The 20,729-nt window shown below is 37.3% G+C and overlaps 1 protein-coding gene across 1 annotated transcript in view; it reads right to left on the bottom strand.

Moving 5' to 3' along the window:
• The window catches only part of COG5 (component of oligomeric golgi complex 5), a 185,136-nt gene that overhangs the window by 58,007 nt on the left and 106,400 nt on the right, over positions 1–20,729 (bottom strand). Inside the window, 3 exon segments of the mRNA XM_054063261.1 lie at positions 3,660–3,737; positions 3,832–3,944; positions 5,030–5,195. Coding sequence (XP_053919236.1) covers positions 3,660–3,737; positions 3,832–3,944; positions 5,030–5,195 — 357 coding nt within the window.

Genomic DNA, 20,729 nt, shown 5'->3' with positions numbered 1-20,729 from the left:
GTGTGCCTTAACTGCTAACAAGTGGGACAGCAGATCAAAGGTGATCCAGGGCAGATATGCCCTCTCACAGGAGTTCCCTTCTGCCTATCCCAAACACCTTCTACAAAATTATTTGCTGCTTTTAAGGCTCTTTCGCACTTTGCAGCCTGTTCACTGGTGCCTGAAGAGGGAGTGAAGGACCCAAAATAGAGGAGATCATAGATCATTTTCAACTCTTTTACAAGGGGCTTAGAGGGATTCTTATCTCTAATTAGGAAGGTGGTTGTCACATAAAGATACATCCTTCAGGACTGAAGTCAATTGTAGTTTAGGTATTACAACAGCTGACGAAGGATTAGTCACCACATATTGAAAGAGAGAAGCAATAAAGCAGAGTAAACAACCTATTAGGCTCTCTGAAGGTGAATTAAACAATTGAAAGAAATTACAAAAATAACCAGTCATTAGATGAGTAAAAATATCAATTTTACATTATTTAAATCTTATTTGTAATTTTTACCCTCATTATGAAAAAAATAGACCTACCTTTTAAAAATGTATAAAATCAAATCTCTATTCGTTTCCCCCAAAATTAGAAATTAGAACTTAATGAATTCTGAATTCTTTTAGCCTTGTTCTTCAACTAAAACCTAGTTGTTAAAGGCCTTTTTTCTTAGATAAATCACAAAAATGTCCATTCAGTCTTAAAATAAATGTATTTCTCATTTAAATATCAATACATCTTTCCTGGAAATTAAATCTAATTTTAAAATTTACAGAATAATAAAGAATTCATAGTTCATTACAAGTACGAAATGCAACAGTTTTTACAATGTACTATGAGTATGTGACTTCTTTTCAATATGGATGGCAAATCCTTTGCATTACTTTCATATTGTGGCAAAGGAAAAATACCAAAATCTAAATCTGCAAAGGAAAGTAGTGGGAAAAAGTGCAATATAAATGTCATCTCCAGATTCTGCCACGACAGTCATGTAAGCCTCTGTACGTCACTTAGCTCCTGGCCACATCTACTGGTGGAAAAACTTGGCAGTCAATCCTGTAAGAGAAAACATACTGTAGAAAAGTCGTGGGTGTTGTCATTGCCCTGCTGCTGAACTACGCTTTTTATAAATTCTACAAGCCCTATGCCTCAGTTTCTCCAACTGTCAGATTTTTCTTTTGTTTCCCTTTTGTCTTTTAAACAGAGAGTTTTCGGGAATCCTTTAATTAATTAGTGCTTTTAAAACTAAATTTTTAGATACAACATGATAATACACTACTAAGCATTATTATGGTAACAGGTAATTAGAAGGCTGGAAAGCAAATGTGTGAGATGATAAAAAACTAGAAAAAAATGCGGGCTGCACTATCTGTGAAGATGCAAAAATGAGAAAAAAAAGAGATAGTTTTTAAAAAAACCAAAAAGGCAAGTAGCTTCCTCGCTATTAAAGGATTTGTGCTTTAAAAAAGCCGGGTCTCCTCCGCTCTTATGCTTCTTAGGATGATACTCGCACTGCAGTAATCAAAACAAGGAAGCAGATGGACAGGCAAAGTGGTACTGCAGATGCTGCAGAAGATGACTATAATAATAATGTTGACATCAGTAACAGTAATTAGTGCACAGACTGTAGAGTGGATGATTCGTTTTCCTATCTTCTGGCGTGGGTATGCTGCCCTAGTGAATGGGTATGTTAGTACCTTTAGTTTGTTTTGTTCATTTGCTCAGTTTATTAATGAAATTGAATACAACAAAGAAAATGCAACTTTTGCCTCTCTCCAGAACACTTGCTGAGGAAAGCCTGTTGTTCCAGTTTGGATTAGTATGACACAGAATTTTCATTAGTAAATGGCAAAATTCCAGTTTCTTACTTTCAACTTTCAACAATTCACATACTCTCCCATACAGCCATCTGTATGCATATTCTTGAATTTCAGCAGAATCTAGCGCATGTCTGGCTTTGTCTAAAAAACAGCTCTACTGTTTGGTGTGACTTTACCCATCTGCAGGACGGTGCCACGCTTTTTTCAAGGGACACTAAAGCAAATCGTATAGCTGCAAGAAGGGCTGAGAACACTGTGCTACACTCGACCATCTCGGTAAGAAGAAAGTAAAGCAGCAGCAGCAGCAGCGCGTCATGCTGAGAGAGCTCTGGTAGCATCAGACAAGGATATACAACTACTCCTTAGCTGCCTCACTGAGAATGACAACTGTCTGGCTTGGTGTTATACCACACCCGAACACCCGTTGAAGAGCAAACTAATTGGAAGAGTGGTAACTGTAGAGAAAAACACAGATGGTATTTTATTTGGGAAATACAATTTGTCACTTAGATACAATTTTGCAGTATAAAGCCATAGGGAAGGAAGGGTAATCAGAGATATCATGGAACATGCTTAGCATATGACAACCCAAAAGCCTTTTAATTTATCTTCTAATGAGTTTTTCTTTACTCTGCATCTAGCTTCTATTGAGATTCATTTTCCCTGTTAATTTATTCCTCAGGATGATAAAAGGCTTCCGTTGATTTCCCTTTATTATCATCCTCAATCGGAAAATTCCTATCCCCTTTTCGAGTGCTGTTGTACAAAAGAGAAGAGAGAAAGTGAGAAGCACAGGCCCAAGGTGGGAGTCACGCATGAACACTAAAAACTCATCTATCTAAGCTCCCTTTCCATCCAAACTCCTCCTGAGCATTCCAGAATTCCTCCTTCTGCCTATTGGTTTCTATGTTCCTCCTTTCACATGCTGATCTACTAAAGGGGTCCATCCAGCAGCAACAGATATTTTTTTGAAGATCAAACTTTTTAACAAAAAAAAATATGCCAAAAGTTTATATAAACTTTTTGATGTGTTTTGTGTTTGTTTGTTTGGGTTTTTTTTACAACACAGAAATGGAAGTTTAGAGTGCCTCATAGAAAAGTGATGTTCTATGGAACACCATTTGGAGATGGGCTTAACAGACAGATAAATGCTGGCTTTAACCTTCATTATTTGCTTTCACTGTTGAGAAGACCACATTTGCATATGAAGAGTTTCCTTGGCATATTTCAAAAATTAAATTCATTTAAATTAAAAATCCAGCCATATACTTGGAAAAGGAGATGTCTGTATAAACACGTCGCTTGCTTCTTCTCATCTAATAAGATAGATGAGATAGCTTCAGTAATTCTGTTCCCAACACTGAAGATGATCATTAATCAAATTATTCCAAATATGAATAGAAAACAATGCAAAAGAATTGAAAAGAACAGGTATTCAAAAGAACAGCCATGATTATTTTTCAAGGAAGAAATTGCTAAGAAGTAGAGAAACAGATGGCTGAAAGCGTTAGATGAAGACACATTTTCCTATGTAAACTAACAGACTTAATTAATTACTCAAATCACATGGTATTTTCCGGAATGACATTAATGATCAGTAATAAAAACTGACAGTCGTGCCTTATCAGCTCCCTTTAATGAAAACAAGAGAAATTATTATAAAAAGAACATGTTTACACTTTACAGATGTAACTCACAGACCGTAAATGTAGCTTTCACTGTTAGTCTGACTTTTAATATTTTCCCATTATTTTTATTACAAAATTGTTATGGAACTGTAGAAGTGTAAACAAACACATCCCCTCATCACATTTTCCTTGCAGCATTACTAAGAAATAGTTAAATTAAAACTTTACCTTAAGTATCTCCTCTATGAAGCAGACATGTGATACAGGATCTCTTTTTTTTGTCAATACTTTTTGCAAATGCTGCACCTGTAAGAAAGAATTTATTGAGAGGAAAAGTGACATCTAATATCTTACATGCAAAACTGCATGATTAGACAAACAGGAACTATCCGCTGAGTACCTGCCCACAAGCTGCACAGATCTGATCCATGAGTTTCTCCATGTTTGTCCAGAGGGCTGCTCGAAAAGCTGCTGTGTTCCCAGGTGTTGGCATAGCAGCTCTACCAGGACCTCCTAAATGGTTTTTAAAACACACAGCAGCACATTTCAGCTCTCACATGTGAAAATTAAAATATTAGAAATACAGATCTCTCTGCCCTTTGACATAAGAATGTTTTTTACAAATCCAAGCAGCCTAAAATAGCTTCAAAACAGAGCTTTGTGAATGGCCTCTGTTGTCTCAACTGAGAAGCCAACTGAACTCCAAAGTTTAGTGGGGATACTTCAATGTTTATCACTGCTACCTGCTTTATCAACTCAGACTTCCACCAAAACACCAAGGTAATGCAAATAAGCACTGTCGTGGGATGTAATAGCAAAGTGAAATGGCAGACACAGTAGCTGGGAAAAATACAGGTATTAGCAGCTCAGCACTAAAATACATAAGTGAACTGCTAAAGAAAAAGTGATGTTCTAGCTGAAAGGCATGCAGCTTCTAAACACCACTTTCCTTGAGAGGGGCTGTATTCCTTTGTTATGCTAGTGACCATCAGGTTGAACCTCAAACTTGTGAAAGATTTTTTAAAGAAATTTTAAATGTTTATATTGCCAAAGTTCAAATTTCCCTGCCTGCCCAGTTCCTTGGTATTCTTTGGTATCTGAGCTAACATGTGGGAACTAAATGTTTAACAGTGCAACACTATTTCATATTGAACATACTGCTTTGAAAAGACTTCCATCTGACAAAAGCATCACAATGTAGTTTCAGGTTTGTTCCATTGCTTGCAAATAATTTCTACCCATGATCCTCCCACAAACACAGAGAAAGCAGAATTTGAATTCATCTTCCCATGACAAAGTGCTAAGAAACTGCTGCAAAGTTGTAGACTAATGAGGACAATTTCTTGCCAAGTCAGGAAAAAGAGGAAAGGTGGGGATGAAAGAAAAACTTCTGAGCCCAGTCATAACAGACAGACCCAATTTTGGCTTTGCATTAGATGATTTTGGAGACATGCCCACTTCCACCCTCTACTGGTTAAAGCAAGCAGGGAAGCATTCCTAAACAGGCTTGGATGTGAGAATTTCTTCCACTTGACAACATATTGTACTTCTGTCAAAAAAAAAAAAACAGTTATCATTCTGTAAAACAAGTATCGTACCTCTTGTAACAGTTTGAGATGGTTGGGTCAATACTTTGATATCCAAAGCATTTTTTATGTTCTCCTCCAGGACTGTGCAGTATCCGTCCACCACATTAGCGATGGTATCCTTCAAAGTCCCAAGATTATAGAAAACCTGAAGAGCAGTTCCCACTTGAGTTGGATTCTATAGAAAGAAGATTTTAAAATGTAATTATTATCTTTAGCTGTACTACAGGGTTTTTTTATCCACGACGAGGCATAATTTTTCTGGGCAAGTTCCTCTTTAAGTTCAGTCTGCTAATCCACTTCATTTGACATTAAATAACTGACATCCTTACTGCATAACAGAGAACAGGATAAAGGAGGGGACTGATTTCCTTTGATTGCTTAGCAATGAATGCTTTGCTTAGCTTCCTTTGGCGCTATCCTCTGAATAAGAACAGCAAAAAAGGAACTGGAAGCACTGCTGGCAATATCTAACCTAGGGTGGGTTACCAGGGATTGATCCAGTAACTCCAAAGTTAGTTACAGTATGGCTATATTCAGCTATGGTGTAGCTAGTAATATTGTTTTAACATGCAGTGTCTATTACAGTACTGTCATTTAAGAGCCAAACAGTTCAGTAAATGTGATAGGGCTTAAAAAACAAATACTAACCAAAGACAAGCAGAGGCAAGCAGGTCAAGCCCCTTCTAGCGACTACTGCAGAATTTAGGCTTGCATTTCTACATTTCTATTTCTAATACTGACAATAACTTAATCTTCCTCACAGTAGAATTAAGAGTGCAAAGCAACACAGCAGTCATTTCTGAAGCCTGCAAAACCAAAAAAAACCTCCGGTGTCTTTGTATTTTTCAGAGCTTTTCCACAACACAGGAGAGTGAAAACTAATCAGAAACTGTTCAGGTCCCTTGTTTAAGAGACCTTTGATTAACATTAAATCTGATGATAATTCCACTGAGCAACACTAAACACTGGCATGGGTGCTGTTTAGCAAGAGAAAAGCCTCAAATTATTGCCTTTAGAAACTAAACACTGTCATCCATGCACTGAATACAGCATTCACAGGCAATTAGTGGAGGGGGCGATCAGTTGATCATACACACATTAGAGATGTAGTCTTCTGTCATTTTTCTCAGTGACTTCTGTCAGCAGTAAAGAACATGGTCTGGCAGAAATCCTGGCACCCAGTTTGGACAGAAAGATCTATCACCACAGACTTCTCTGACTAGAAACCCCATCTCGACTCTCTTCTTGCAGTGAGACTTTACACCACTGCATTCTTCCTGTCGATGGCTGCAGCAGTAGTAGCCTCTACATAAAGAGAGTCTACTGCAAGACCAATGCAACTCTGGTTCATCTTCCCCAAGCCATGGTTTTCTTAGACAGACATTCTTGAGTCAAAGAAAGTGCGTGCGTCCACCTGCCTCTCAGGTGCGGGGAACTTGCACTGATAGCACAGCAGTAAAGCTACAACATGGCTGCTGTGTGAAGGATCCACTCAGGGTACATGTACCCACTGCAACAGGTTATCTGATGCACTGAGGAACAGTATGCTTTCCTCAGCCTAATGTTTCAGAGGTCTCTCTACTATAACAACAACTTGATGTCACTCTTCCAAGAGTTTCTGCAAAGATGAGAACCTTAGTTGAAGCCAAAAATGCCAGATCCCATCTTTTTCCCCAACTCCAGTGAGGAGTTCCCAGGTTTAGTGGAAAGCAAAGGAATATCAGGCATGTATTATGGTTTGCAGACCTTATACTAATTGTACCAGTTTCTTTTTCCAAATAGTGTGGGCGTTTATGAGCATTCCCTGCATAGTATTCTGGGTCTGGGACTTGTAGGTTTAGCTTGACAACTGGGTATGCTGTAAAATTTCTAAGCAACCTGTGGGTGTGCTTGTGGAGGTGGGAAAGTAAGTCATAAAGACTGGAAGATTAATGGGATGTCAGAAAATGAAGAGCAGTATAATGCAATGGGGGAATTTGGGGACAGAACGAATGAGGAGAAAGAAAATATAAATGGGAAGAGGACGGGGAATAGAATGAAGAGAAGCTGGAAGGAAGGAAGAAAGAGAATGAAAGGAAGGAAAGCAAAAATAGAAAAATATAGATTAATTTACCAGTCTTTCTTGCTGAAATTATTCTAACTGTTATAGAATACTTACACAATTATAAAATAGGGTAGCAAGTCAGTAATATAAAATCAACACCTTACTACTACTGTAAGAGCACTCAACAAGGTTTCAGTCTGGCTTTAGTAAATGTTCATATACTAACCAACACAAAAATAGGAGGACATCATAAAGTGAGCAGGGCACTATCCAGCGCTGAATAACCAATGGTCAGATACTCACTTTCCTGACAGGCAGTATAGGCACAAATAATTTCAGGCCACAGAGGAATCTCAGAGCTCCTACATCACAGTTCAGCAAAGTGACTATGCAGCTACTGGCCAAGAAAGACACAAAGTGCTCCAACAGAGCCTGAGCTATGTTTCAAAATAACTGCTTTTAGCCAAAAGTTGTCAAACAACGCATTCTAAGGTCAGGAATAGTTAGGGAATAACCAAAACTCATCTTCATGGAAACTGGCAATTCACTCAAAGTATCTTCCAAAGCCAGTCCCAAAGTTAAAACCAGAATTGAACAAAGACTATGCAGGTGACCTATTTCTTATTTGCTTTAAATTGCGAAAACAGCCACTAACAGAGGGCTTCTAGCTCACGTATTCATCTTGCGTAACAGAAATTAGAGCTACATTAAAACTCTGACAATGTACAATAAAATACCTTTTTTTGTTTGTTTCATATATAGCAGTTTTCTCTCCTCACAGTTTGCATTTTATATGCCCCAGACAGGCTATATAAAGTCCACTGTTGTTATAACTAATCCTAAGAGAATTGCATTTCTTTATGCACAGATAGTTTCTAGGTTTAGACAATATGTTAAAAAATGGAGCATCTCTGGGGACAACAATTATTATGTGGAAAGCAGGAAGAAAATAAATGATTGTACTTTCAGTCTTGCATAGACACTTCAAAATTAAGACTGTTTATCATTAATACACACTGGACAAAAATTCAAAAACAGTATTGCAGAATTTGCCACTACCAACAGACTTTGTAAGAATTTGTAATATTTTTATTCTATTTGAGAAAGCTTAAAGCTAAACATATCTGAAATTCAAAAGATTGCCATAGTTCTTACCAAATGGAAAGCATGCATTCAAAGTAAAAAAAAAAAAAAAAAAATCAAACTGACCACAGAAGTGATTTACAATGGAAAACAGAATCACATCAGAGAATAATCTTAAGAACAGCTATCCAATAGGAACACAAACATAACTATTTTTGAGATGGAATTTAATGATCTTATTAGCAGTATTTTATAATCAAGTTGTCCGCCACAGCAGGCAACTACACTCAGCAATTTGTAAGCATCCTCCTAGGAATCTCTGTCCATAAGATCCTATGCTCCTTTTGCTTTAAGTGTCTTCTTCTGTAAAGGAAGGCTCAGAAGGAGTAGTTTTTACCAAACACAAACCAGACCGGTTTTATTGTGTAAAAACGCATGGACAGTTAGAGTAACAGCAAGACACAATCCTGCTTCACACAAAGGAGTGCCTTACAAGAAAATACTCTTTTATACAATAAATTGGCATCCAAAAAATACTGGTACATATGCCATAAAATTTAAGTGATGGCAATCAAGAGAGCAGGGGGCAAAGAAAATCAGTACAACATTTAGTAATATATCAGGAGTACAGTGTAATCTACTGTGCATAAAAACAACCACACACAAGTGAAATAAAACCATGACCCCATAAACCGTTGGCCTACACCACTACCTACTCGAAGATTAACTATAGTGATCTTCATATTGAAAAAACTGTAATGAAGCAGGAAGCTTCATTAAGTCCACCAATAATATCCTTCTCCATTCAAAACACTTCTCCATCTGGCACATGACAACGTATTATGTTACAAATATGTGGAAACTAAATTCCACAAATTTAAGAGCTTAGGAAGACTCAGTGAATCATCAGTTTGACAGATGAAGAAGAAAATAAGATCAACTTGCTCAAAAGCAAGTTCTACCATGAAAGCAACTCTCACAATTTTTAAAAAATATCGAAGTTTCTCATCATCTGTCAGACAACACATTAAATAGCTTGGACAGAAGGGTGATGTTAGCTACCACTTGAAAAACGGCATGGATGTTACAATTTATGTTTTAGCAGAACAGAAGAAACTATAAAGAGATGTTTGTAGCAAATGCATTTGTTCATCTTCTCTGTCATTAAGAAATGTTCAGATTACTAACATGATTTTCAATTCATTTTATCCCCTCCCAACCCATTTGGTCCAGCAGACCATCATAGATAAGAAGGAAAATAAGTGACACGCATGAACGCTAGATAAAAATCTCATTAGAGACTTAACTGAAAACATTTCTAATTTAAAAATATCTCCTAGGGTAGAATAAAGTCATTTATTCTACCCTAGTCTCTTATTTTATGATATCTGCCAGTGTTATCAGAACAACCGTCAAAAAGCATGGCTAATAAAGACGAATATTCTGTTTTATCATTGGAAACACAGCTTGGATGAGCAAGTCTGCTCCTCACAAGGGGGTGCAGTGATGACACTGAGCTAGTTTGGGGACAGGAAGATTCCTAACATAAAGTTGAAATAAAATTAAGAAATCCGGATGACAGGCAAAACTAATTGGCTCAAGTGCTACAAACAAAGCTTCCAAACTCACACTCTATGGTCCCAGGGTAGGGGATTTATCATGTGAACCTTTCTTCTCCAGCTGCCTTAGGGAACACCACATCATTATTTCTTTATCCAGTGCAAATCTGCTCATATGACCCCATGCTGCAGGGTTTTCACCTGTGTGGACCATCAAGTTCCTTCTCAAATGAAGATGTGTTAATTGCCCTGAGTATTTACAGCCAATACTACCTGTGACAATTACAACTATTTTCATAAAGAAGCAGTGTTAGAAATCTAATTAATTGCTAACAGTCATGTAGTTACATCTCAGAAGTGTGTGCGCCACATAATCAGAACAGCTCTCTGAGAAAATATTCCTTCACATGACAGTTTGGAAGCACTTCATATGGATAATTCAAACTTGGACAGTATTTACTCCTTCCTCCTTCCTGCTACCATTACAACATACTGCCTCCTTCAAATAATTTTTCTATAAATAACATTGCTAGCTCTAATGACAAGGACTACTACTTGGAGACCAAGTGATTGAGGAAGGGTTTGTAAGCACCCACAGCTACCAATTAGGAGTAGTTCTCTCTTGCAGACGCCAAAAGTGAAAAAAAAAGTGAGATGCTACTCCAGGAGAAGTTGCAATCCAATTTAAAGAGCTCATGCAGGTAAGGTGTGAAGGAAACTCAAGTTGCCTGAGTCACAGCCAAGGCAAAATGACCTACTGAGCAGAATTAATAATTTACTAAGATTTGTTGGAATTCTTGTTTTGCAGTATCACTCCACTATTTTAACTGCAGGAAAAATTAACAAAAAACTAAAAGTAGAAATTTAATGCCAATGAAATTCAGCTGCAGTCTAAAAACAGTATTTTATTTAATTTCGAAAAGTCCAGGCCTTAAAAAAAAATTAATTGGTATATCACAACTCCTAAAAATGAACCTACTTAGGAAGCACGTCTCTATGTTCATTATCACCCCATCTGTCTTTTACTCTGTTCATCTTCAAAATCTGAGCAATACATGAAAAGGTCAAATTGACAATGTATACCCAGAGAATACAGTCTTCTTTCTAATGATTATCCAGCTCTTATTGTTTTGACCTTTGCAGTGTTGGGAGGAGCAAGGGGTTAAGATGTTATAATTTTCTATAGAAGGTAATACTGACACAACACATTGGCCAGACTCTGGAAAAGCACATTTTATGCTTTCAGAAGCAAGAGTCCCAAAGCTAAACATTTAAATATGGTTAGGTTACAATATCTACCTTCTGTTAGCCCATGTTTGGAACACACAACTTCTTTTGGTAAAAGGACTTTCACAGGAAGGAAAACAGCCGTAAAGCACAGCCATAAACAGCCATAAACATCATCACATTCTCAAACTATGTTAGACTTTCGATTCTTGTAATAACAAGAAGTAAATAACAAGAAGCACTACGCTATAAAGGTTCAGAGAAAAAAAACATCAGCAATAAAATACTAGAAAGCAAAGAAACAAGATTTTTCAACACAGCTAAATAGCTTGCCAAAACACTTATTCCCTTTAATAGTGTAATCAAAGCAACAGATGGCTAAGAGCTAATGGAACAGAAAGGCATCAGGATCGGTTGTAAAGAATTATCTCATGAGACATCAAGCAATATTCCAAAGTTTACCAAGCCTTAGGCTATCAACGTGACAGCAATTTCAAAGAAAGTTTCTAACACCTATGAGGACAGATCAGCTAGATCAACTAGCCCATAACTATTACATGTTTTATCCTACAATGCTGTATTTGAGAGTAGAAAGTGCAGAAATTCAGAGTAGAAATCATATGTGGTGATAAAAACAAACAGACAACTAAGAAATGAGGGCATCTGAGCCAAATCAAACTTCTTAAATGATTTTTTTACCTCTTACACAACTTGACCAATCTCTAAAGACCTCTTCAATAATGAACCAGTTGGCCTGTTAATCTGGAGATGTGGCTTTGCTACTAAAAACACAGCTATTGCTTTCCAATGAAGGTCAGAAAGCAGAGGGCAAGGTTGTAGCACCTCCTGTCCTTCTGTAGCAGAGGGCAAGGTTGTAGCACCTCCTGTAGCACCTGCTGATTCAAGTCCTGTTACTGAAGCACATAACTCTAAGGACACATAATCTTGTTACTAATTCTGATCTCTGGAGAGCAGCTTGTGACTAGGTGTTCTCTCCCTCCTCACAATATCATTATGTACTTGCTCACTTTGTTAACTGGTTGAACAAAACAGTTACAAAACAGGAATGTCAAGTTTTACTTTTAATTCAGTCATAACAAGAATAGGAGTGAACTACTGGAGGGTTATAATATTTTTTCTCTGTTTACAAAAAAATTACAAAAAAAAATCTGATTTCAGACAAAATATCCTCTACATGGTATGCTCCAAATGGTTTAAATATCTACTAAAAGCCATCTGGGTTCTCTTGTTCTCTTGCTAGTCTTTGCAACAAGATAATAATTACCTGTGCAAGTGACAATATCCCATTTCTGAAATCTGTGCACATATTGTCAGCAGGTCTGAAGTGCCCTCAAATATTTAAAAAGAATGAACTTTAAAAAGTTACTTTACTTTAAATTCTTTCCAGTTATTATTTTCATATTCAACCATAGACAGACCCCCATCAATGCCAGAGGCACTGTTAGATCACATTTCAAAACAATTTTTTTCTTCTTAATAAAATGTTAAAAATCCTTGCATCACCCACCTACAAGAAACTTCAGGCCTGCAAATAATTTGGTGAGGAATCATAGAACTACAGAACAGCTGAGGATAGTAGGGACCACTGGAGATCACCTGAACCACCTCCTTGTTCAAAGGAGGGTCTACCAGACCCAGCTGCTCAGGGCCTTGTAAGGCAGAGATAGGATCATTCAAATAAGCCAGAAGACATCCCCCTCCTGCTCCATTTTCCCTTCCTAGTTCCGATTACAGTTCCAGGAAAATATAACAATGGACACTTGCAGTCATTTTCCCTGACGCTACCTTGAAAGAAAGCAAGCATCTGCATACACACCTAACAACACTTCCTCAGGGCTGGCAGTGCTACCCATTCCCGGATATCAGTATTCCAAGCCCTCTTGTAAATTTCTCCACTGGGAGAAGCATGACAGACTGATCTCTTCCTGTTACAGATGCTATATTTAAAGGAATATATTTTGTATTTCTATAGGTTGGGTTTTTTTCAAAAAATACGTAGACTTTAAAATGAATGGACACAGCTATATTACACAAAAAATTTACTTGAAGAAAAAAATCCCGAAGTCATCTAAAGAAAAAGAATGACTGTGCCTAGTTTTGCCTGAAGCTAGCTCATGCATTTGGGATCCAGTTTTGCTACTGAAAAAGGTCACCTCTCACTTTAGTTATCTGCCAGTAACGCATTTTGAAACCTTCACACACGTACAAACTTACTGGGGGCAGCGCCTGCAGAAGGGAAGAAGGGAGATAAAAGACCAGAAGAATAAGCAGTTAAGTGCATAACTTGTTCCACATAGAGGACGTTATTCATCACCTAGGATCTGCAGTATTTTGATGCAAGATTTCTCCTTTCTAATGCAACATACTGTTCAGTTCTGTATGCCATTTCAAGCTAACTCAAAGCTTTAAATCTTTTGTTACCATTAGAACACATCCAAATGTACGATAATGCAGAATTTCACGTGGCAGTGAGTAGCAGATCAAGAACATGATGAAACATCCATTTTTCAGAGAAGATTAAGAAAAAGAGCAAATTATTAACCTGAGAAAAAGGCAAAATGAATTATATTCTCTTATTTAGATGAGTATCATGGCTAGTCAATCATATTTTTCACTCTGCTTTATGCAGATGTGGCTTATTAATGCGTTGTATGTTTTTCTTGGATCACTTAATTGCATTATTTCAGAACATGTTAACAATCAACAGTCAACAGTACAAACCACAAATAGAATTACAGTCTGAGAAAGGCATTTAACAATAACATAGAATCTTATCTGGAGAGAAAGAACCTCAGTGTAGCCTCAGTTTTGAAGAGAGACAGATACATGAAAGTACCAATTAAAAAGACTGGGATGGATTATACAGAGACCCAGCCAAAGCCAGGGTCAGTCTCTGCTCAGCTGCACCCCTGGAATCCTAGTAGAATTTCATACACGCTGTTTACCTCTGAGTACTTAAACCAAATCAGAAAGAATTTGGTATAGAAGACTCAAATGGACAAGGACTTTGGCAGCAGACTACTTTATTTCAGTTTTGATTAAGCTCATTCTACGAGGACTAGATCCATGCAATTAAGGCACTGCAATGTCTAATAAAGAAAAGCCTCTCTGTTTCTCATTCTAATCTTATCACAACTATTTTCAACAACATCTAAACTTAGCCCTCCCCTCTTGATCTGTAGCAAGGCAAACACCATTTCCTTACTTCACAGCTCCACCTTATCCAACTCCCAGTCCACCCTCCAGCCCTTCTGTAGTCTTGTTCTGATAACACCTCCTTCCATTCATATCTTTCTCTTTGGAGCCACCTTCAACTCCTAAACTTAGTTTCCAGTTTCCGCATCGATACGTACTGTCCTCAGTCTCCCTCATGGTCCCCCTAAGGCATATTTTATTTACAAAGCCTTTCACAGTTGAACTGTTCATAGCAGTGGTCCATGTCTCTTTGCATATAAATGGATGAATCTATTATCATAATTGATTAATTAGCTTAAAAGTATTAGAATCAGATACCTTCTTTCCCTTGTAAGTACTACCTTGTCTTAGTACATTTCAGTTTTGTAGTGTGGTCAGAGCTGCCCAAGACGTAATGGGTGACTTGTTTCCAGTCCAGAGAAACCACCTAAACAGATGGGCAAGCAGAACACAGCAGCAGACTACGCAGCAGCCTCTAATTCAAAATAATTTCTGTCTGCAAAGAAAGCTGAACTCAATGTTAATAAACATTCCTGTGTTTTCATGACGGGTATTCTATGAGGAATAATTTTTTAGTGATCACAAATGACATTTACTAATTGGTTTGAAACCAAACTGTTTCATATTTCAAAATAAGTAGACTCAATGGGAAGCTCTAAAACACAAGGTGGTTTCTGAGAGCTTTCTGAAGTGTTCTTTCTCCCCCCCCCCGACAAATACAATACAAAACTACTAATTCCCTAGAATTACCTACAGGTTTTGGACCAGTAAAGCTATCTGAGTTCCTTGAAAAGCATTATCAAGCTCTAAGTTAACAAGTATTTAAAACAGCCTCTTCCTAGAGGATGGAAGATAAGGTTTAACATTTTCTTGGCAACCGGCCAAATTAATCAGATGAACCTTCAAAGAAAAGGACAAGGTGTGAATTTAAAAATTATCCAGCTGATTCTCGTACAAAATTGTCACTAAACAGAATACAAAGATTTTGGCAAACAGCTAAGTGATGATTCATAGCAGAGTGAAGGGATATAAAACATTAATGACTTCTCAATTTTCACCTATTACTTTACCATAAAAGACAGTTATGTAAAAATATTTTTCAGATCAGATGTACTTTCAGGAATACCCATTTATAGAAACTATTTATAAACCACTTTCTTGCACTATCATAAAAACAGGAACAGAAATGATGGGATTAGCAGGGCCACAGAATAATCAGTCCTTACAAATAAACACCGGAAAGTGCAGGCTATTTGTTGTGCTGCACTGAAAGTGCAGTAAAGTACTTGAAATACTCCATTATCCACTCACAGATTTTTGGTCTAATTCTGCATTTATGAGTCACAAACACCTACAGAAAAAAAAAAAAATCGAAAAAAAACTTCCAGACACATAATCTGGCAATCTTCTTTGATTAACCATTTACAACGGCTAGAAGCAATGAAGAATTTTACAAAAATACTGTGTCACAGTTAGACACCAACTGCATTAAGCTTCCTAAATTGCCTCTACATAGGGCAAGGGCACAATAGCAAAGTGATATAAAGCTTTCTATATCACAGCTGAAAGCAGACAGAATCTGCATAATCCCATAATCTGTTTTGAATTCAGTATACATATTTTAATAAATGCATGCAGACACATCAAAATCTGAAAGATCAGGATCTCACAGGACAAAGGAGACTATCATCATGTCTATTATTTTCAAGGCTTCATAACTTAGCAGTAAAAAATTGAAGTCAAAACATGAAAATAAAACCTCTGAAATTTTAAATGAAAGCCTATTTTGCTATGCTTATACATTAAAAAGGATTAATTTACTACTTTAGAATTACTTCTCCACCAGCAAGTCTTTTTTGTTGTTGTTTCTCATCAGTCCTTTAAGAAAAGCAGTATTTTTTAAATTAAAGAAAACCTCCTTTACATATTCTCCATTTACCTAATACTGCTTTCCAATACTTCTAATAGCAACTAACATGACCAACGAACATCGTGGAACACCTCCATCAGCTTAAGTGACTGCTTGGAGATGAATTCACTGCACATTTTTGGAATACCCTCAGGTAGTGCCACTGGACTCTTTTAGTGATTTTTAGTGATTAATCACTGGCATTCCAAACATTTCTTTTAATTAAAAAACATTCATGTTCCTATACATACAGAATCATAGAATCATAGATGTATATATGAATATAGATGTATATATAGATGTATATATGGATGTATCCACACTGTTAGGCATCAGCATAGTGCTGAAACAACTAGAACATTTTAAAAGGCACTGTGAATGTAACAGGAGACCCAAAGTGAATCTATCAATCATAACATTACCAGCAGTACCACAGCTGTGTCATTTTTTATCTTCTGCATGCTTTACTAATAACAACAAAATGCATTTGATGTTTTTTTCTTTAGAAAGGGCAGAGAGAACAAATGATAAGGGACTTGGGATCTAATAAACATTAACATCATGCTTCACATTTTCCATCTGGAAAATATGGACAATCATCCACAACTGAAATGTATGCTAAAGGTATATTTATTTAATTATTGCTGCATTCACCACTAGTAACTTCTTTTCAGCTTTGTGAATAATTCTTTCAAAGAAGGGAAGCATCTGCCCATGTTTTCTTTAAAAAAAAAATAACAGTTGGAAACATTTACAAGCTAGATTTTAGAGCAAATGTGTCTAATCAACCATTGCTAGCATCACATTATTACAGATTAAATAATTAGGCAATTTTAGGTCCTAGATAATAACTACATTGCAGGACATGTAACTGCAAGGCTGAGCCTAGAAATGTATTTTTCCCCAGTGAAAAGAAAGAATATGTATTTTCTCCTTAACACCCCCCTATACACTTCCTTCCCCTCCAGCTCTGCCTCTAGAGGAGACACCAGAATCTGACAAATACTTTGACTTTTTAAACAGCTGAAGATTCACTTTCATTTGAAACAGTCGTTGTGGCAGGTTTCCATAGTACTTCCCCACAGCAATCACGGCTTCTGCCTTCTCTATTTCTACTCTAAAAAATAACTTTGAGTAGCAAAGAAGGGGAGATTACCAGAAAAGAATAGGAAGAAAAGTCTAACTACATTGCCTCTGTGTTACAGCCAGAACAGCGGCAGGAAGTAAGCAATACTGAAAGATGCTATTTGCATCCCCCTTTGCAGGTTTAACACACTGGACTACGTGCAAGCTTATTTTTAAAATCAGTTTCAACCATGTGAATTCTTGGGTAAGGAATAATAGCAGCACAGTTAAAGAACAGTCTGTGAAACAGCAGCTCTTTCAATGTCTTGAGTCTGCTTTTAAGATATAGGAAGAGAAAACAATCCATTGAGTAGAGTTCAGACTCGGCAGTTTAAAATGTGATTTTCAGCTGGTCACAAACTCACAGAATGAGCTGAATTCAGAACTTCCGAGATAAACTGTCCACGCTGGACTACAGTTATTCTTCCCTTCAACCCATGAATATCACATTGCTTGGGTCTATACCATGTTTATTAGGTAGATCCAACCTCTAAGCACAAACCAGTTGTCTTGTCTGCATGAGTAAATGCTAAGTTTGTAAAAGTGTTTTCAGCGACATGCCTTAGTGCCAAGCCCTTTAGCAGCCACAGCAGCATGCAGTCACCCCAGCCCTGCCTGGTGCTCAAGGGTAGGTCACTCCTTCCCAAATGAGACACAGGACAAAGCCCTTCAGGCTTAAGATGACCCTGGCCTTCGCTCCCACCTCCTGAAGAAGTGCTTTAACACTCCCCCACCAGCACTCCCACTGCCACGACCCTTACTGTGCATGGCAAGATCTAGGAGCTTGATATGACTGGTCCATGAAGTCTCTCTCTGGGCCTCTGTTCCTCACCTGCAAACAACAGATGTCGGTATTCTCCTCTGTCACAAAGGTGCTGTAGGTATAACAGCAACAGGAATTGTAAGGAATTCTGATAATGCATATTACAGAGTTATCTAACACAGAGGGATAGATCAAACTCAGGTAAACTTCTACTGAAAACACGAATTCCTCAGCTCAAAATAGAAAATACAGAATGCCAGAGAATAGCAACAGCATTTTTGTCATGCACACCTGGAAACAATGTGCAGTAAATATGAAACTTGGCACATGGAACTCTGGAAGATGAATAAAGGTTTCTCAATCTTGGTAGTTGCTTTCTTTCTAAGTGAAACTTGGGTAATGTACATGATCAAAAGAGATGTTAATTGATTTATCATGAATATAAAGAACAAATCTGATTAAATGTTGCAACTCAGTACTATGTTTGAATGAACTGATCCATTAAAACATATGAGCACATTTGTAACAGCTCACACAAGGACTAACCAACACACAACAGCTAAACATGTCAGCTAAAAACTGTATTTTTCTAGTTATATACCAGTAAATAAAGACACATGGCCTGACAAAATGTAAAGATGTTAAAAGATACATACAACTATGCACAAGGTCTTTTTTTGACACTACAGGAGTTAATAAGACTCCATTTGATGTTAGATGCTCGCTTTTTGAGAAAATGAAATCAGTATTTTATCTTTTACATGATATACACATACATTCTGGTCAGCCAGACATCCTGAAGAAAGATCAAAATGTCATTTAAATCATGGACTGTTCGTCAGAATGTCTGATCACCGAAATCTACTGAATTATTTTTTTAATAGAAGTCTAGAGGAATTCCCAGAAATAGATCTTCAGTATGTAATACTGTCCTTCATCTGTATTCAAGTGGATCACTAGTGTGTCATACACATTTTTAATAACACTCACACACTAAACAAGTTAAGATCAAAAACATACAATTCTGTCCCCATCAGCTTATTAACAAAGTATGATACTGTGTTACTGCAAGTCTTGAGTTCTGCAGTGTACTGACATTTTTATGTACAAATTTACACTGTGCCTTACTGCTAAGCTCCACTCAGTCTGCAGGAGCACTGTGTCCATTTTCACTGATTTCCAGTATTACCCATGTTTTCAAGAAACAATCTCACATGTAGAAACTGAAAACCTATTAATTTATATGCGTTAACTGCCTTGCATGAAACCAATCTATCCATAACGTGCATTTAAATTCCAAAGATGTAAACTATAGCCTACCCTTTCGTTACAGGACTATTATCTCTACATCTGCACACAATCTTTTCAACAGAATCTTATATTAAGCAAGTGAGTGGGTGTGCCGAGTAGAGCACAAATATTTTGAGAGAAATTCCTGACTGGATCCCTTCAAATTATTTGTAGTATCCTGAAGAACACTACCCCTCAAACGGCTGGTGGAGTTTCTCCTTGAATATTCTCAACAATGTGTGCAGAGCAGCCCTTAGACATGCAGAGTCCCAGCAAAGCACAAACATATACACTGTATTTCAACCTCACGCTCTACATTAAAAGTTTTAGTAAATATCAACTCGTTGTTTAAACATAGTTTTACATCTCTTTCTGAAGGACTAGCAGCACTGAAACACATACTCTTACTTGCGAAAATAAATTATTCAAGTTTGGATCTCTACAGCACTCATCAATGGAGTGTCTTTTTCCCAGACATCATTCTCCTTTTCCAAGAGCATAAATTCTTCCCTCCTAACATTCTATCTAACAAACGGTCTACATATTATCCACTCCACTAGTCTGACTAGCAATTAATATTTTTGTTTCCTTAATTTAAAACCTGATGTGGGTTTTTTTTCAGCAAATTTTCATTTATTAGTTCTCCTTAAAATTTTCTTCACCTTCCATCTTACAGAAATGTTATCTTGATTTCTCTCATGGTTTGCTTATCACAGTGAGCCACTGATGACATTGCAGGTTAAGAGGGCTCCAGAGAACAGCTTCCTAAAAAAGTAATCATTCAGATTTTTAGCATTCTGACAAACCACAACGATACCCTCTATTTTTGTCCACTTTCAAAGTGTGCTGCTGGCCGATGTACATAAGAGGGAGAACTGCTGGTATTGAATGTCCTTGCATCCACATCAAGTAGAGTGCCAACAGATTCACAAACTTATCAGCGTGTGAAACACAGTATTAAATCACCAACAAGCTGATTTACTTTGTTTACGGTAGCAAGTATTTTCCATTAGTGAAACTTCAGATCCATTAAAAATGTGTCATGTCACCCATAAATTATAAAGCAACTGCAGGGATGCCCGGCCTTTCTGGCTGGGTGGGCTGCTTGCCTTTGTGCAGGTGCAGGAGAGGGGCACAGCACATGTTCCCTACTCTAACAATTGCTGGAGAGTTGACCCTCACGTACATTCACATACAATCTCTCCGATGTGTGCATTCACCGCAATCAGGGTGCTGGATGTTCGGTTCAGCTGTCAGATCCAGGACATCGTATCATCTCACTTTTCCAAGAAACTACTAAATGTACCACACAGACTGGAAAGATCTTAAGAAGTCATTCAAGTTTAGTGCTATTTTCTAAAGCAACTGTGTCTACAGCTAAAAATACAAACATAAAGCAGAAATTTACCCAAGCTGTAATTCTTAAGCATAGTTTTCAGTGCTTCTCACTTGACTACCCCTCAGGCTAGTCCACATCCTTCTTGACATATTGA

Source organism: Cuculus canorus, chromosome 1 (genome assembly GCF_017976375.1).
Source record: "Cuculus canorus isolate bCucCan1 chromosome 1, bCucCan1.pri, whole genome shotgun sequence".
Lineage (NCBI taxonomy): Eukaryota > Metazoa > Chordata > Aves > Cuculiformes > Cuculidae > Cuculus > Cuculus canorus.
The sequence above is the reverse complement of the archived record's forward strand: the minus strand, read 5'-3'. Positions and strand labels throughout refer to the sequence as shown.